The 11397-nt window shown below is 32.1% G+C and overlaps 1 protein-coding gene across 4 annotated transcripts in view; it reads right to left on the bottom strand.

Moving 5' to 3' along the window:
* Positions 1 to 657: 657 nt before the first annotated feature.
* Positions 658 to 11397, bottom strand: part of LOC109056224 (SH3 domain-binding protein 2-like) — an 18461-nt gene continuing 7721 nt past the window's right edge. For 3 of the 4 annotated variants that reach the window (XM_042764693.1, XM_042764690.1, XM_042764692.1), the window contains exons 2-13: positions 10190 to 10329; positions 9003 to 9105; positions 7757 to 7874; positions 7592 to 7659; positions 7189 to 7271; positions 6275 to 6331; positions 5431 to 5959; positions 4386 to 4497; positions 3821 to 3876; positions 3377 to 3455; positions 2290 to 2349; positions 658 to 2036 (exon numbers count right to left, since the gene is read on the bottom strand). In XM_042764693.1, coding sequence (XP_042620627.1) covers positions 1881 to 2036; positions 2290 to 2349; positions 3377 to 3455; positions 3821 to 3876; positions 4386 to 4497; positions 5431 to 5959; positions 6275 to 6331; positions 7189 to 7271; positions 7592 to 7659; positions 7757 to 7874; positions 9003 to 9105; positions 10190 to 10325 — 1557 coding nt within the window. In that variant the 5' untranslated portion in view covers positions 10326 to 10329 and the 3' untranslated portion in view covers positions 658 to 1880. The remainder of the gene's footprint in view (positions 2037 to 2289; positions 2350 to 3376; positions 3456 to 3820; positions 3877 to 4385; positions 4498 to 5430; positions 5960 to 6274; positions 6332 to 7188; positions 7272 to 7591; positions 7660 to 7756; positions 7875 to 9002; positions 9106 to 10189; positions 10330 to 11397) is intronic. The other variant, XM_042764691.1, reaches the window with a different exon arrangement.

Raw genomic sequence — 11397 nt, 5'->3', positions numbered from 1 at the left:
TCTTCAGTGTCACATGATTCTTCAGAAATCATTCTAATATGCTGATTTGCTGCTCAATATTTATTTATTTATTTAAACAGCAAATATCCATCCCAACTTTTGACTGGTGTAGGTTATCTGACTTGCAAAAATATAGCTTTTTGGCTTTACCATTTATGCTCTTTACAGGAAGTCCTGCTATTACAGCTCAGTTTCCAACTTTTAATCATGCTTCTTTATAATCATTTATTTAACAGCCTCACTTTAATATGATCACGCTATTTTATTTTGTGAAATAAGCTTTTATGAAGCCTTTAATGCATTGCTCAGTTTGGTTTGACATAAATTATATAACAGGTTAGCATAATATGAGGCCATCTGGAGTTCTGTCTTCATTTTCAAGAGTTATATCATTATATCGGCCACAGGTGCAGTGCTCTGCTCCACAGAAACAATACAAACACAATAAAATGTTGTTTATCGCTCACTGCTATTTTTCTTTGTAGTTTCTGAAAGCATTCAATTTTAGTATAATTTATACATATACTTACCATGTATATGAAACATTGATTTGAGGTGGAATTATTTTATTATTTAAGAAAAATTCAAGAAGAATTTCATATTGTGTTGTCACTATTCTTATTAATTTGCAAATGTAAATAAGAAGGTCTTTACCAATTCTAAATTATTTGATTTATTTTCAATGTGTATTTAGTTTAAAAGTGTGTACAAACATAATAATATCCAGTTATTAAATGACTTACATAATGTACACTATGACACAAAATCTGTACAATAAAATAATACATATAACTGAAATATTACAATAACATTCAGGCTTTTTACGTTGGAATGTGGTTCAGATCCGTTCACACTGGATCACGTGCAGCACTTGATAACAATGATGATGACATTGCATACATGAATATTGTGACATAAACATTTAACAACAAGCGTTCATACAGCTGGCTGAATCTCACACAGCATCACCCACAAATCAACCAAAAAATATGTTGCATAAAAAACTAAGTGTATTTGTAGATTTGTTTTTGAATTCTTACAAAAAAAGGAATTTTAATGGGTTTTCCTAATATCAACATTGTACATTTTGCTTTTTATTATTGTTTATTATTATTATTACTATTTTTTACTATCAGCTTGAATAAAAGGCAGCAAAATACTACCAAATATTTCCCAATTTAAATTATATTTAAATACTATTTCAATAATACATTACATAATTTTGTCATGATGCAAAAAGCAATAATGACACAGTAACACAAATCCTAAAGGTCCTAAAATAAACCTAATTTTCCTTTAGCGATGAACAGTTTCTAATTTTTGTCTTTTAATTTTGGATTGAAAGATGATCCGGTTATGTTCTTGACAGCTTTCGTAAGATTCACCGCAATCTCTGTTAAGAAAGGTACCACACAGCGAGCATCTTTAAGGGTGAAATAATCACTGGATTTGCTAAAGTTTCAAGGTTAGTGGCTTCGAATCTTTGAAAGTTTTGTTTAAGACACTTAATAGCAGTTGAACTAGATATTTTACTGTATCTCAGATAAACACACCAATAAACAAAACAAACAGTGATTAATCACATTACATGTCAATCAGTCAACATATGCAGTACAGCATGTGTACTAAAGTTCACACTTGCTGTTCAATACACTGGATTTTTGTCATTGTAATATTAAGACTCCCCTCTGAACACTGGTCTTAAATTAACACAGTTCATTGGCACTGATTTATTATTCACTGATATTCACAGTGCTCAGGTGTGATGGAGGTGTTCACCAGCAGGTGGCGCTGTCAGCAGTGGTCTGGTCCAGGACCAGCACTGGCTGTTGGGGTGCAGAGAGCGGGTGGGTGTTTCAGCACGGGACAGGGGGCCGATGTCACCTGGGTGGGACGTAGCCGAAAGGTATATGTAAACAGAGGGAATAGTTGGGCAGTGAGTTGTTACTGCTGGGCAGTGGGTTGATGTGATAGTGTTCAACCAGGACAGATAAAGAGGGGAATGTCAGATCTGCCTCCAGATACACCCGCTGGTCCTGTACATGTAAAAACAAGAGGGCAAAAGAGAATGAGTTTGATCTGTACTGACAAACGAAGGTGCAACTGTAGCATTTCCTCAACATTCGGTAGCAGTGCAGGATAAGTATTCACAATACTATCAGTCTGAGGTTTGTTCAAACCTGTGAGTAATAACAAATCTTGCCTTTGTGAAAGCCTCTAATGATGTTAATATTACTAAGAGCATACAGTACATGTACTGTAGATTTAGTGTCCATGTAAAATACTAACCTCCTCAAAGAGCCTATAATTTCTGGCTTTATTTATATCCGTGTCCCAAACAACCAGCACCTGTGTCAAATAGGAAAAAAACCAAAAAACAAAACATGTAACACATGTAAACACACAGATACGTTTGAAAAAATGTTATATAATTATATATGAATATTTAATTATTATTATTATTTTTTATTATTACACATTTTGCTTAAAATAAATATATTTTGGAATATAATAATATATAATTATTTTTTCAAATATTTTTGATTATTATTACTACATATTTTGTTTATAATAAATATATTTTGAAATAAAATTATATATATATATATATATATATATATATATATATAATTATTTTTTTATTTTTTCAAATATTTTTTACTACATATTTTGTTTTATAATAAATATATTTTGAAAAATAAAAAAATATATATATTTTTATATATTTATTATTTTTTATTATTACACATTTTGCTTAAATAAATATATTTTGGAATATAATAATAATAATAATAATAATATATATATATATATATATATATACTATACTTATATATATATATATATATATATATATATATATATATATATAATATATATACTTATTTTTCAAATATTTTTTTTATTATTACTACATATTTTTGTTTATAATAAATATATTTTTGAAAAAAAATATATTTATTTTTTTTTATATATTATTATTTTTTTATTATTACACTTTTTGCTTAAAATAAATATATTTTGGAATATAATAATATATAATTATTTTTTCAAATATTTTTTTATTATTATTACTACATATTTTGTTTATAATAAATATATTTTGAAAAAAAATTATTATATATATATATATATATATATATATATATATATATATATATATATATATATATATTATATATATATATATAATTATTTTTTCAAATATTTTTTATATTATTATTACTACATATTTTGTTTATAATAAACATATTTTGAAAAAAAATATATATATATATATATATATATATATCATATATATATATATATATATATAGTATATATATACTATATATATATATATTAACCCTGAATATGCATATTGAGTTGTCTGTACCTGTGATGTTTTTCCTGTTCCTGATTTGCGGATGCAGTACAGACCGTTCGGTGGGTAGGCGTATGTGTCCTTAAATAATCTGTAACCAGTAAGTGAAGACACAGTTAACAATGCAGTCGAACACAGAGACACATGAACTAGATCAGTGGTTCTGTTGGGAATCTGCCTCCTCAAGCAAAAACAGTGCAATTACATCTCCATTCCACTAGAGAGCAGCAATACAAAGAAAAATACAACTATCATGCTCATATACTGTGTATGACTTCAAATAGTGTTTCGGGCAAAGAAACAATAAAGGTTTATAATCACTGTTCTAAAGGATTAGGAGTCTTTATTGTGTGTACCCCAGTGTGTAAGTTTCACAAACAATGCATCAAACTCATTAATTGCTACGAGTAACCAAACTCAAAATTAATAATAAACACATTTTTTTTTTTTATTTACCTTTCAACATTACAGGTTTCCATTGTGTCCACGAAGACAGAGGGAGGCAAATTCACCTGATCAGAAAAAAAAGAAAAGAAATAAAAAAACCTGTGACAAAAGGCATTATTATTGTTATGACAAAACCAGGTCAAAGGTGAGGTGACCCTATGTTTATCTTGGTAAATGTTGCAACAGCAAAACAAAATAGTTAGATTGAGAAATCATGTCAAATCCTCCACAGTCTATTTCGATTCAGCAAGACACTGAGGAAGTGACTCACGGTTTCTCCTCCGATAGACAGAGGAAAGCTTATAAAGATTTTTAACATCGCTCAAACTTAACAACCCTAAGCTCAAAGAACTGAGATGTACACGGCACATCCTGAAACGTCTAGGCTTTCAGCTGCACCTGGAGCACATACACGGGTTTTCTTTCTCTTTTTTTTTTTAAGTAAAAATATGTCTTTATTAAAATGATCTAGTATTTGTTCCCACAATATCAGTGTGTTAAATGGCCATTTTCCTGAAGTAACTTGAGTTGAGCTCAAGCAATATCAGCAATATTACAGACGACGTGAACTTACATTTTCATAGTCCTCATCATCTGAGTCTTCTTCAGTTTTGCCTGGCACTCGTTTTTTTAAAGGCTTTTCTTCAATAGAAGAACGAAAACTCTGTCCATCCGGTGAAGCTCTTCTGAGGAAAAGGCACAGACAGTTTGTATAAATAATCTCCTGGAGTCCAACCAACACCCAAACAAGATAAATGTTCAAATTCAATTCAAAACTTTAATTATTATTTCTCATAAAAAATATATATATATAATTTAGAAATAACAGTAAATAAATAATTTAACTATAATATATAAATGAATGACTGAACATATAAATAAATAAATTAGTTAATAATTTTAATTCAAAAAATCTGAGTCATGTGGTATTACTGACATAATACTAAAAAAAGAGAAAAAACATAAAAAAGGAAATTGATATATGATGATAAAGAGGACCTCTCATGACAATAATAAGACAAGGCAAGGTTAGCTCAGGTTTTAAAAATCAAATATGAATTTCCAAAAAACTTAATATTTATGCATTAAATTAATTGTAAAAATCCTTTTTGCCTTGAAAAGTATTGAATAGAATATCATATAAAATATGAATTCAATATTAAGCTGATTAAACCACTGTACTCACAAGTATTCAAAGCTGTAAAGAAATTGTTAACTAATTCTTATTTGGTTACACCAAATGACATTTTCAGAGTCATTACATTTCTTGAAAACGAATAACGTTTTTCAAAACCATATGAAATCAACATGATTTTTAAAATACCTTTAATGTTTTATGCGAACACAAACACTGTATATTATTTATTAAGACTCTTTAAGGATTTGTAATATTCTGCTGCTTTGGTCCTCTCATATCTGTGGTATAACTCTCTCACATATGTGTGTAAAAAGTCATTCTAGTTAAAGAATGCCATTGTTAATCTTTTTTTTTATATAACAGGACTGAGCATGAACCCTTTATACAGCAGCCCTAAATACATTTTATAGCCTCTGCGGTGCAACTCAACAAAACTCCAAACCAGACACAGATCTCAGTGACGAGAATGAAAGACTCTTACTGGAACGAGGGTCTGCTGGGTTTCGGTTTGGATGGTAACAGAGGTTTGGGTATCTGGCCGTGCGCCCTGTTGCTGACACAGCCGGACAGGTTAGGCGAGACGGGCCGCGGGTCAGGTGTGGGCTTCACCCCCAGGTGCTGGCTAGAAATGGATGGTTTCGACGAGTTCAGAATCACTTTCTGCAAGTTCTCAACGATGGGTAAAGTAGCCGCCGTATTCCCAATGAGAGAGGTATTCGGCTTCCTTTCGCAAGCAGGCATTGTGGAGAACGGGCCTGACATGGGCTTCGTGGTGTTTGGAGGGGGTAAAGGAGGCGTGGGGCCAGCAGGGCCTCTGTTTGACAGGTGTACATCTGGTTTCTCTAGATGTGGGGCGTACGGGAGCGGCGGAGGAGGACCTTTGCTTGTACAGGGCGGTTTTTTGAATGGAGGGGGGAGCGGAGGCGGCGGTCCTTTCGTGAGACGGTTTTCTCTCGGTTGAACAGGAACAGGGGGTGGAGGATACGGTGGAGGAGGAACCGTGGGTCGACCTGGAAAAACACATCAAACAGTTATTCCACCATGTGGTTATAGTGCTAAATATTCACAGTGAATACATATACAAAGGCCCTGAAATGTTACAATCACTAATTTCCGCCCATTCACTTTTAGAAAACAGGTGCAAAACTATCACTGGCTTCAAAACCCCTTCAAAAGGTGTGTTCCCTTCAGGTGCTACCTTTCAGGGGTAAATAAGGTACAAATATGTCAACTTTTGTACCTTTTAGCTTTGTGACAGCTTCGTACATGTTTACATTTTTTTTTGAAGGGTGTAGAAATGAAATAAAATCAAGCATCTACTGTACCTGCTGACACTGGTGATCCATCGTCTCCATCGCTGTCTTCATCATGCATCATATAATCTACATGAAAATACAGAAGTTAAGTAATGCACAATGCACAGAAAATAACTCAAGCACAATTTTTAATAGTATTTTTTATTTTTGCAATGTATTTATTTACAGAGTAAAAGTATTAAGTAAAATAAAAATAAACCTTTAGAATGATATAATAATTTACATAATTATAATTTTGGTAACACTGCAATAATGAACTAGCTAACATTTCATTAGGATATGCATTTGCTAACATGAACTAACAAAGAGCAATACACTTTACAGCATTGCATTTTCTTTCTTAATGTAAGTTAATTAATTACAGTTGTATCAACAACTTTTTACAGCAATTAATCTAACTGGTAGTACTTTGCAATAAGGTTCCATTTGTTAACATTGATTAACTATTTTAGTTAAAAATAGTTAATTTGAACATCTACTAATACATTATTAAAATCCAAAGTTGTATCTTTTTATATTATTTAATGAACTGGCTAACATGAACTAAGAATAAATATTATTATTCTTTAATATACTTTGTATTATTAAGTCAAAGATTCATAATTTATAAGTATATAACATTAAGATGAATAAATTTAAGTTCATGTTAACTAATTTTTAAAATAATATTAAGAAACAGGACTTTATTGTAAAGTGTTACCAATAGTTTTCATTTTTTTTTTTAAATAAACACATTTTTAGACATATACTTTGTTACATGAAAGGAAACTATTAAATACCACTATGAAATTTGTAAAAAATGAAAAAAGGTTTTAGTTTAAATAATTGCATATACTTTTATATAAACATCATACAGACACATATATTTTATGTGTTATGTGTTTTAGTGGTTTTTTAAACCCTTCATGTCTGTCACTGTTCACCTGCTTCAGGATCTTCTTCAACAGGACTGATATCCAGCGGCTCCTCTAACTGCCCGTATAAACTCTCAGAATCTAAATCATCACTATTTAAACAAGAAGTTTGAGAGAAAGGTGACTCAGAAGACGCAGTTAAAAATGTCAATGAAGAATTGCATTAACAAGCAGTGATTATAAGAAAGAGGAAGAGGATACAGCTGTAAAAAATTCCCAAGAAATCAAAGATAAGACGTGAAGGTTAAACCCTGTTGTGTAAGAATGATTAAAATACAGCCCATGCATCATTAGTGGCTTTAAAAGCACAAATGAAAATACAAGTACATGTGTAATAAGTACAACACGTAGTTATCAGTGACTGAGCATTTCAAATATCGTTGATTTAATGTGAGCAGACAGTAGGTTTTACCTTGGAAGAGGCAGATCTCTTTTATCATTATAATAGCTGATTTCTTTTCTCAAGTGCCGCATCCATTTCTATAAGAGATAAAAAATACACATTTTTATTTTATTTCATTTAATTAATCCTTTTAGTTGTGCAATGCTATTTGACATGCCTACAGCATGATCTCACCTTTCTCTCATCCTCACTCGCTGCTGAGAAATACCACGTACGGTGTCTCTTACTGAAGTGGATGATCTTAAAAGGAAAAACGTTGCTGGATGTTGTTTCCTCTGCTGCACGCAAGACTCTGCCAAGCAATAAAAACAATGGTCATTAATATATATATATTAATTTAAATGCACACTACTAAAAAGTTAGGGGTCTTTATATTTATATTTAAATGCACACTATTTATTTATTTATTTTAAAAGAAATTAATACTTCTATTCAGCAAAAGGTAATCAAATTGATCAAAAGTGTCAGTAAAGAAAAACGTATAACAGTTTCCACAAAAATATGAAGCAGCAAAACTGTTCTTAACATTATTAGTAATAATAATTATAAAAGTAAATGTTTCTTGATCAGCAAATCAGCATTTTAGAATGATTTCTGAAGATCAAGTGACACTGAAGACTGGAGTAATGATGCTGGAAATTCAGCTTTGCATCACTGGAATAAATTACATTTTAAAACATATTACAATAGACAACATTGCTGTCCTCACTGTATTTTGATCAAATAAACACAGAACATAAAAAACTTAAAAAACCATCCCCAAATTCATGTGATACTTAAGGATGCTTTCCATCACTACTGTTTTCATTTGTTATTATTAATAATTTATATTTAGGGTTAATGATTTGAACAAATCCTACTGTCAAAGTATTTTAAAATGCACTTTAAACAACAGTTTTCCTGAAACACATGGTATGTCTTGCTCATCCGAGAACTCCCTGTGCTCTGCTGTATTAATTCAGAAGACTATTTTTACCCAACCACAGCAGGAAAAAGTCATGCACAATAATTACACATTCACCATATGGTGGAGTGAACCTGCTGAGGAAGACCTACTGCAGGAATCTAAACACTTTCCACCACTTTAACTTCATGGAAAGTTTAAACAGAACATACACCAGACACGCAATCGTTGCTTTTTTATGTACAGGAAACACATACGAAGGACAGTTTGGTGCAGAATCGAAACTCTTGCACTTAAAAAAGGCTGCATGAAGAACACACAGCTGTGGACAGGATGTGGTCTGCGAATGTGTCGAGATGGCCACTGGTAACTTAACTTACAGATTACAAAACTTAGTACAGACAGGTGGGCCACTGAAACTTTTTCTGCCTGACTGATAACAGATGGATCAGAACATCATATGAACAAATGCAGTTTTATAAAGGTGACCAGTGAAATAAGCAGCTAATAACCAACCTGTTGTAGCCATTGAGTGAAAACGCTCCTTGAGGTGCGGCAGAAGTACTGCTCTTGAAATAGTAGACGCAGCCTTTGTGGATTATGATGAAGCGAAGAGGCCCTGTGAAAGCGGCAGAAACTCAATATATATGTCTTTCCAAGCCACATTAAACAGCACAATAATCTCAGCACATAAGCAAGTGTTTAGAATTGTTCCGTGTCCATTTCTTATAAGGAATATTCTGTAGCACCTCACTGAAAGGTTCGATTTGTTAATATTTGTTAATGCATTAAGCATTATAAGCAATGAACAGCATTTATTGATCTAAATGTAATATTAATGTATACAATCTGAACTGTTTGAAATGTTTTAGTATGTTAAAAAAAATGTACATGAATTTTACAACACTTTGGTTCCATTTGTTTTCATTAGTTAAAATAGAAATGATCTATTGATCATAGTAATTTCAACATTTACTAATACTGTATTAAAATCAAAAGCTGTATGTTAATATAATTTAATTGACCTGAGCCAAAATGAATTAACAGTTGAAGTTTTATTAACTAACCTTAATAGAGTTTAATAAAGACTGTAACAAATGCATTGCTCGTTAGTTAATGTACTAACCAAAGGCAACTAACGGAACATTATTATAAAGTGTTACCAAAGTGGTATTTTCCATTGCTTGTTTATGACACCTAATGCATATCTAATGTTAACAAACTGAACCTTACAGTAAACTGCGCAGAATATTCCAGACTAGTCAACATGAAACAGCATTTGACTTCCGGAGTAAACTTAACCAGCAGTAAATTACTGAAATTACTGCTAATATTTTAGAGATATTGCATTACATACAACATTAGCTTAACAGCTATTTAGCTACTGGTTAACATTGATTTATAAAGCTGTATAAACTGTTGGTACTGTGCTTTTCTACATGGATGAACTTCTGGTTATGCATTACAGTCATAATATCTGAGGGTATTCCTTTAAAGGTGTTGTTCACACCTAAATGAAAATGTAGTCATTATTTAATCACCATCATGTCATTACAAACCTGCATGCATTTATGTTTTGCATTGAACACAAGCAAGAATTATGCACAGAATGTCTCTGTTTTAGGCACTATTTGCACTCACAATGAAAGCCAGCTTAGTTCAAACTATTTTGTCTGTTGACTGATGAGCCGTGCAAAACTCACATTTCATCAGGCTGAACTGGCTGCCCCCCTTCTTGTGCAGATATCCAGATGTGGTGACTCCTCCCGGCATGGTGAGCAGATTCTGAGCTCCGATAGCCCTCATGGGAATGGGCCAGGAGACCGGCGTAGCAGCCATATTTCTGTAAGAAACAAGATAGGTTTGTTTTTGATTGTCAATATTAGTTATCCTCATACTCGATGATTACCTTACTTGGGGGAAGGGCTGAGGTGTCTTACTTCATGATCACCATGCTACAGGGGGTGACAACATTTATACGACCACCCAGAACTCTCTAGTAACCACCTAGCAACATCCCAACAACCACCCAGAATACACTAGCACTGCTGTAACAACTACCAGAAAACCTGCAGCCTCCAGCCAAATCACAGCTGTGCTAATATTCAGACTATTATTTGTATAAAACTATTCAACAATCTTAAAAGTGAAGGTTCTAAAAGTTTTTTTTTTTTTCACAGAAATGCTACAGAAGAACCATTTTTGATTAGCCAAAGAACGTTTTCAGTTACTGTGAAGAGGTTTTAAAATTCTAAACAACCTTTATCCACTTTAAAGAATCTTTTGAACAGTGAAAAAAAATTCCATGGATGTTAAAGGTTCTTCATGAAATCAACAATTCCAATAAAGAACTTTTAATTATGAATTTTACTTTTTAAGTTTGTAGAGACCTATTATTAAGATCTTTCTGTACTGTTGGGCATCTCTACTGAAAAGTAGGCCTATATTACAGAGGATTTCTCATTTAATCTTTCATTATAAAGAACTGTTGAGCCAACGCGCACACACACATGCAAATGTTTAAAACGGGAATCTCGCCTTCTTCCAATTCACTATGGTAAACCTACAATTATGTAAAGAAAAGAAGGTTAGGAATGGCAGCAGATTTGCGTAGTAGCTCAGACGACATATTTTTTTCAATAAACATCAAATATTCTTATTACAGAGATCTTGAGATCACTTTGAGATGTTGTTTATGGGCAACCATGGGTAAACCTCAAACCATCAGATTCATTTGTGCAGAAGAGCTCTTCTGATGTACTGTACTGATGTAATAAATCAGAACAATGTTCCTCTGCAAGTAACATACCAGAATTCTGTAGTGTACCTTTAAGTGTAGTGGTCTATGAAAAGACATTCCTTTAAACAAAGTGAGAAAACTCAGTCAAAACACAGAGTTGAGACACTAACA

This window comes from Cyprinus carpio, chromosome A10 (genome assembly GCF_018340385.1).
Source record: "Cyprinus carpio isolate SPL01 chromosome A10, ASM1834038v1, whole genome shotgun sequence".
NCBI lineage: Eukaryota > Metazoa > Chordata > Actinopteri > Cypriniformes > Cyprinidae > Cyprinus > Cyprinus carpio.
This window is presented reverse-complemented; position numbering and strand designations above follow the sequence as displayed.